Source organism: Cebus imitator, unplaced genomic scaffold (assembly GCF_001604975.1).
Source record: "Cebus imitator isolate Cc_AM_T3 unplaced genomic scaffold, Cebus_imitator-1.0 Scaffold231, whole genome shotgun sequence".
Lineage (NCBI taxonomy): Eukaryota > Metazoa > Chordata > Mammalia > Primates > Cebidae > Cebus > Cebus imitator.
This window is the reverse complement of record NW_016107546.1, coordinates 2,108,999-2,116,846: the sequence shown is the minus strand read 5'-3', so window position 1 is coordinate 2,116,846 and position 7,848 is coordinate 2,108,999. Positions and strand designations below refer to the sequence as shown.

Sequence of the window (7,848 nt, the reverse complement as noted above, 5' to 3'; positions counted from 1 at the left end):
AGCAACGTGGCAAAACCCATCTTAAAAAACAAAAACAAACAAAAGGACCTGAAAAAGAAAAAAAGAAAAATAGAAATAAGAAAGTCCTGTTCAGGGATGTCAACGATGCCCTCCAACTCCCACTGAATGGCATTTTCAGGATGGCCCCTTATTCAGTGACAGAGCCAAAGCTTGGACATAGCACTGGGTTAAATGCTGTCCCCATAACATTTATATTTATCTGGAACCTGTGAATGTGACCTTTTTGGGAATAGGCTATTTGCAGATGTACTCAAGTTAAAATGAGGTTGTGCTGGACTAGGGTGGACCCTAAATTCATTATGACTAGTGTCTGTGGAATAAGACGGAAGTTTGTTTACACAGATGCAGAGGGAAGACGGCCGTGTGGAGACAGAGATTTGAGTTATGCTGTCATAAAGCAAGGACTGCCGAGGCCTGCAGGCAACACCAGAACCTGGAATCTGCACAGAAGGATTCTCCCCTGTGGGCTGCAGAGAGATCACGGCCCTCCAGACATCTTGATTTCAGACTTCTGGCCTCCAGGACTGTGAGCTAATCGGTTTCTGTTGTTATAAGCCACCCAGTTTGTGGCAATTTGTGACAGCAGCCTGAAGAAACTGCCACAGGCATCAGTCAGGCTCTGCTCATACCCTATCAGGAGGAGGCGGGCAACCCTTCCTTAGTCTGCCTGCCTTCTCATCCAACAGAGAGAAGTTTGATTTTTTTTTTTTTTCAAATGAGACAAGGTGGGGACGGGTAGGGGGTGAAAAAAAATGAGACAAGGTCTTTGTTGCTCAGGCTGGAGTGCAGTAGTGTAATCAAAGCTCCCTACAGCCTCTAACTCCTAGGCTAAAGTGATCCACATGCCCCATCTTCCTGGGTAATAGGGATCGGTGGCACGTCACCATGCCTGGCTAATTTTATAGCTTTTTTAGTAAAGACAGGGTCTTACTTGTTGCCCAGGCTGGTTTTGAACTCCTGTCTCAAGCAAATCTTCCATGTTGGCCCCCCAAAATGTTGGGATTATAGGCGTGAGCCACTGTGCCTAGCTAGATACCTGATTCTTAATCCCACTGCCTCCCAGTCCTACCTCCTCAGCTGTCCTGACATCAGCTCTGTACTAAGTAGACCAGAATCTGTTTTCTGAACACTCTTCAAGCCTAACTCATCCTTATTTTATTTATTTATTTTTTTTGAGACGGAGTTTCGCTCTGGTTACCCAGGCTGGAGTGCAATGGCGCGATCTCGGCTCACCGCAGCCTCCGCCTCCTGCGTTCAGGCAATTCTCCTGCCTCAGCCTCCTGAGTAGCTGGGATTACAGGCACATGCCACCATGCCCAGCTGATTTTTTGTATTTTTAGTAGAGACGGGGTTTCACCATGTTGACCAGGATGGTCCGATCTCTTGACCTTGTGATCCACCCGCCTCGGCCTCCCAAAGTGCTGGGATCACAGGCGTGAGCCACCGCGCCCGGCCCTAAATCATCCTTATTTAAGGGAGCTTTATTCTCAGACTTTTAATCAATGTTTAAGTAGTCAGAATATCACTCCTGGAAGAGTAACAGGTTTTTACTTGGCAGCGAATGCTCTGCAATCTGATTGGCTAGATTAACTATTACCGGCAGAGTGGAAAGCACAAAGGCAAGGAAGCCTTCTTATACTTACTGAGGCAATGAACGTGTCAATGGCAGTGGTACCTACACATTCTCTGCGTTTCATAAGCCCCATGACTCTCGCATACACGGAGAAGGGGTAAAAATGACTATCAAATATGGAAACAAAAGAACAGAGGTGGTAATTTCAACATATACAAAGTAGGATTTAAGACAAAGAGGAAAGAATATTTCAGTGGGATCATTTGATCTTGATAAATGGCAAAATTGATACAGTAGTCTCCTCTTATCCACAGTTTCGATTTCCATGGTTTCAATTATCCATGATACAGAATAATAAGATGTTGAGAGAGAGAGAGAGATGAAGAGAGGACCACATTCATATAATTTCTGTTACAGAACATTGTGATACTTGTATTTTATTATCAGTTACTGTTATCTCTTAAGTGTACCTAATTTATCAATTAAACCTTATTATCATAGGTATGTATGTATAGGAAAAAGCAGTGTGTGTGTATGCATTTGAAGTTCGGTACTATCTGGGCTTCAGGGGGCCTTGGAGTGTATCCCCCAAGGACAAGGGGGGACTACTGTACTGGGCATTGCAGTCATTGTCCTCTATAGTCATACAGACCTGGGGTTAAATCCTATCATGGTCTAACTGTAAAACTACACAAATTTTCCTCCTGGAGCCTCAGTTTTCATATAGGTAAAAAGGAGAGAAAACATACCTTCCTCACAGGATAGCTCTGAGGCTTATGTTCGCTAACGTATGCCTAGGGTTCAGTAAAAGCTGTCGTGTTCATTCTACTTACTTTCCAGGAAACATACCAAAACCATCGTTTCTTTCCTCAAGCCCTCTGCCCTTACCTTCAGTACGCTGTACGCTTTTTTTTGTTACCAAAAACTTTATGCTCTTTTTAAAATTTATTTTTTTGCCTGAAGCTATGACATTTGAATGTTACCAAAAACTTTAAATTCACCATTTATTGGAATGAATTTTGTTACATTAAACAACTTTTTAAAAACACATATTTTTAAAATTTCAATAGTTTTTAGGATACAAGTGGCTTTTGGTTACGTGTGAGTAGTGTAGTGGAGATGTTTAAGACTTTAGCGCGATAGTCACCCAAGTAGTATCCATTGTACCCGATGTGTAGTTTTTTCTCTCTTAATCCTCTCCCACCCTCCCCCTTCTGAGTCTCCAGTGTCCATTATACCACTCTGTATGCCTTTGTGTACCCACAGCTTAGCTTCACTTTCAAATGGGAATATACGGCATTTTGGTTTTCCATTCCTGAGTCACTTCACTTAGAATAATGGCCGCCAGCCCCATCCAAGCTTCTGCAAAAGACAGTATTTCAGGCTGGGCGCGGTGACTCATGCCTGTAATCCCAGCACTTTGGGAGGCTGAGGCAGGTGGATTGCCTGAGGTCAGGAGTTCCACATAGCCTGGCCGACATAGTGAAACTGCGTCTCTACTAAAAAAAAATTAGCTGCTTGTGGTGGCACATGCCTGCAATCCCAGCTACTTGGAAGGCTGAGGCAGGAGAATCGCTTGAACTCAGGAGTTGGAGGTTGCAGTGGGCCAAGATTGCACCTGTGCACTCCAGCCTGGGCAACAAGAGCAAAACTTTGTTTCAAAAAAAAAAAAAAAAAAGACAGTATTTTATTCTTTTTTAATGACTGAGTGGTATTCCATGGTGTATATATACCACCTTTTCTTTATCTATTTATTGGTTGGTTGATGGGCACTTTGGTTGGTTCCATATCTTTGCAATTGTGAATTGTGTTGTGATAAACATAGGCATGCAGGTATCTTTTTGATATGCAGTAGTGGAATTGCTAGATTGAATGGTAGATTTACTTTTAGTTCTTTGAGGATGCTCGACACTTTTCCACAAAGGTTGTACTAATGTACATTCCCACAAGCAGTGTATAAACATTTCCTTTTCACCACATCATTTTCGTTATTTTGATTCTTCTAATCCACGAACATGAGATATATTTCCATTTGTTTGGGTCATCTATGACTTATTTCAGCAGTGTTTTGTAGTTCTTTTGTCGAGATCTCTCACCTCCTTGGTTAAATATATTCCTATTTTATTTTTTTAATCAGATATTGTAAAAGGGATTGAGTTCTTCTAGGAAAGAACTCAATAGGGAAAAGACACCCTATTAATAGTTTAGGCATTGAATTCTTTTCTAAAACTCATCTCTAGCTCTCAAGGAACTAGAGATTCAAGAATAAACCAAACCCAAAGGTAACATAAGAAAAGTCTTTTCCTTGAGTTCTTGATTTGTTCTCAGCTTGATCATTGTTGCTGTATAGCAGTGGTACTGATTTGTGTACACTGATTTTGTAACCTGAGACTTCACTGAATTCATTTATCAAATCTAGGAGTCTTTTGGAGTTTTCTAGGTATACAGTCAGATCAATAGTAAACAGAGACAGTCTGACTTTCTCTTTTCCAATTTGGATACCCTTTATTTCTTTCTCTTGCCTGATGGATCTGGTTAGCACTTTTAGTACAACTGAGCTGAAGTAGAAGAGTATAATTGAGTACAGTTGAGTTGAGTAGAAGAAGTGAAAGTGGGCGTTCTTGTCTTGTTTCAGCTCTCAGGGGAAATGCTTTCAACTCTTCCCCATTCACTATGATGTTGGCTGTGGGTTTATCATATACGGCTTTATTTTTAAATTTTTATTATTATCTTTTTGAGATGGAGTTTTGCTCTTGTTGCCCAGGCTGGAGTGCAATGGTGCGATATCAGCTCACTACAACCTCCGCCTCCTTGGTTCAAGCAATTCTCCTGCCTTAGCATCCAGAGTAGCTGGGATTACATGCATGAACTACCACGCCTGGCTAATTTCGTATTTTTAGTAGAGATGGGGGGTTCTCCATGTTGGTCAGGCTGGTCTGGGACTCCCAACCTCTGGTGAGCTGCCCGCCTTGGCCTTCCAAAGTGCTAGGATTACAGGCATAAGCCACTGTGTCCAGCACATATATGGCATTTATTATTTTGCAATATGTTCCTTTTATGCCCAGTTTGTTGAGGGTTTTTATCATAAAGGAATGCTGGATTTTTTTTTTTTTTTAGATGAAGTCTCACTCTGTCACCAGGCTGGAGTTCAGTGGCATCATCTCAGCTCACTACAACCTCCACCTCTTGGGTTCAAGCAATTCTCCTGCCTCAGCCTCCTGAGTAGCTGGGATTACAGGCGCATGCCACTATGCCTGCCTAATTTTTGTGTTTTCAGTAGAGACAGGGTTTCACCATGTTGGCCAGGGTGGTCTCGGTTTCTTGACCTCGTGATCCACCTGCCTTGGCCTCCCAGAGTGCTGGGATTACAGTCATGAGCCACTACGCTGGCCAGGTGTTTTTCTGTATCTATTGAGATAATTGTATGGTTTTTGTTTTTAGTTCTGTTTATACAGTGAATCACGTTTATTGACCTGTATATATTGAACCATCCCAACATCCCTGGGATGAAACCCACTTAGTCATGGAGAATTATCTTTTTGATGTGCTATTAGATTCAGTTTGCTATATGTTGCTGAGGATTTTTGCATCTAGGTTCATCAGGGACATTTATCTATAGATTTCTTTTTTGTTATGTCCTTTCCTGGCTTCATAGAATGAGTTAGGGAGGATTCCTTCTTTCACAATCTTTTGGAATTGGTTCAGCAGGATTGGTACCAATTCTTCTTTGAATATCTGCTAGAATTTGGCTGTGAATCCTCTGGCCTGGGCTTTTGTTGTTGTTGTTTTTGCAATCTCACTGCTTGTTATTGGTCTGTTCAGGATTTCTATTTCTTTCTCATTTGAGGGGTTGTATAGTTCCAGGAATTTATTTATTGCCCCTAGGTTTTCTAGTTTGTGTGCGTAGAAGTGTTCATAGTAGTCTCAAATGATCTTTTGTATTTCTGTGGTGTTGGTTGTAATGTCTCCATTTTCATTTCTAATTGAACTTATTTGAATCATTTATCTTCTTGGTTAATCTAGCTAATGGAATATTGATTTTGTTTATCTTTTCAAGGGACCACTTTTTTGTTTCATTGATCTTTTGTATTTTTCTTTTAATTTCATTTAGTTCTGCTGTGATCTTTGCTGTCTCTTCTCTTCTATTAGCTTTGGGCTTGGCTTCTTCTTATAATTTTATTTATTTTTTGTTTTTTTGAGATGGAGTTTCACTCTGTTGCCCAGGCTGGAGTGCAATGGCGTGATCTCAATTCACCGCAACCACTACCACCTGGGTTCAAGAGCTTCTCCTGCCTCAGCCTCCCCAGTTGGGATTACAGGCATGTGCCACTATGCCTGGCTAATTTTGTATTTTTTTTTAAATTATACTTTAAGTTCTGGGGTGCAGGTTCAGAATGTGCAGGTTTGTTACACAGGTATACACATGCCATGGTGATTAGCTGCCTCCATCACCCCATCATTACATTAGGTATATCTCCCAATGCTATCCCTCCCCTAGCCACCAACCCTCCCGACAGACCCCGGTATGTGATATTCCCCTCCCCATGTCGATGTGTTCTCATTGTTCAGCTCCCGCCCATGAGTGAGAACACGTAATGTTTGGTTTTCTGTTCCTGTGTTAGTTTGCTGAGACTGATGGTTTCCAGCTTCATACATGTCCCTGCAAAGGACATTAACTCATCCTTTTTTATGGCTGCATAGTATTCCATAGTGTATATGTGCCACATCTTCTCTATCCAGTCTATCATTGATGGGCATTTGGGTTGGCTCCAAGTCTTTGCTATTGTGAACAGGGCCGCAGTAAACATATGTGTGCATGTGTCTTTATAACAGAATGATCTACAATCCTTTGAGCATATACCCAGTAATGGGATTGTTGGGTCAAATGAGCCACTGCATGTGGCCAAAAATTAAAAAATTTTAAAAAGAAAAAGTTTCAGGCTGGGCGAGGAGGAGGAGGAAAAAAAGAGTTTCAGGCTGATGGGGAGTCCTTGAGCACAGTTTCCCATTAGAGGAATCCTGCGTCTTACAGGAATGGGCCTTCCTAATATCTTGCTATGCTCAGTCATGGGCTAGGAGCAGCTCATTGGAAGTGTGGCCTTGGTGTCAACGCAGCAGTGGATTCAGAGCTCAGCAGCTGGAGTCTCCCTGAAGAAGGAGAGCTGAGAGGCTATTTTCACAGCCTTCATATTATTTTTAGGGCTGCATAATAATTAATTGATGGAAATATCATACTTTATTTATTCAGTCCCCTCCCAATGAACATTATTGTTATTTCTAGTCCTTTCCTATTACAAATAAGGCTTACTGAATAACTTTGTTTTACATCATCTTGCATATTTGGAGAGAGTACCACAACTTGGGGTCCTGGGGAAGCGGACTCTGAGACGGAGATGAATATATAATTGGTTTAACTTTATTAAAATACTGAGTTTTATTTCACATGTGTATTTTTGTCTCCCCATCATTTCCATGTCTGACCACTGCTATTACCATGTCCTATCATAACGTTCCATACATACTTAAAACCAAGCAAGGGGTGGAGTTCTATCTTTAAAAACTACAGGCATTTTGGACAACACATTCTTGGCAATGGAACGTGGACAACATTTATCAAACACGGTAGGGAAAGTTTTCACTCTGCATTATAAAAAGGACAGCCAGATATCAACTGTTATAGAAATGAAATAAGACGGAAAACTTTTAACAAATTGTTTAAACTATTTTCTTAAAGAGACTTCCTCTACTGCCAGAGATCTTAAATAGCCTCCTGGTCAGTCATTTGGAAGCAATTCTTCACATAATTGATGAACTTGGCTTCCACTTTGGGAAGAGAACCACCTTTTTCTATACTTTCTTGCACATTTGCTTTAATGTATTCTACGGAACTAGGTCCTTTTGGTGTTTTAGGAGTTTTTTCCTGTTTTTGTGAAGGATTCTTGTCCTTTTGATCATGGTGTTGATGATGGTTTTGAGTCTTTTCCATTCTGATTTGACTTTTGTGCATTTTTAGCTGGAGTATTGCATATAGATTTCTTCACTAGTACTTTTTCTTCAGTTTCCTCAACATCAAAATCATCATCATTATCTTCATCATCAACATCCTCATCTTCATCAGCAGCAAGTTTTACTTTTTTTTGTGGAACCTTGCTACCACCTCCAGGGGCAGACTGCTTTCCAGACATACTTAAGAGTTTCATGGCCGGGCGCGGTGGCTCACGCCTGTAATCCCAGCACTTTGGGAGGCCGAGGCG

The 7,848-nt window shown here is 41.3% G+C and overlaps 1 protein-coding gene across 2 annotated transcripts in view; it reads right to left on the bottom strand.

The window, feature by feature from the left end:
* Positions 1-7,007: 7,007 nt before the first annotated feature.
* The window catches only part of LOC108281753 (nucleophosmin-like), a 1,809-nt gene continuing 968 nt past the window's right edge, over positions 7,008-7,848 (bottom strand). The window contains exons 2-3 of one of the 2 annotated variants that reach the window (XM_037727427.1): positions 7,624-7,830; positions 7,008-7,535 (exon numbers count right to left, since the gene is read on the bottom strand). In XM_037727427.1, the coding sequence (XP_037583355.1) occupies positions 7,353-7,535; positions 7,624-7,830 (390 nt within the window). In that variant the 3' untranslated portion in view covers positions 7,008-7,352. The remainder of the gene's footprint in view (positions 7,536-7,623; positions 7,831-7,848) is intronic. The other variant, XM_037727428.1, reaches the window with a different exon arrangement.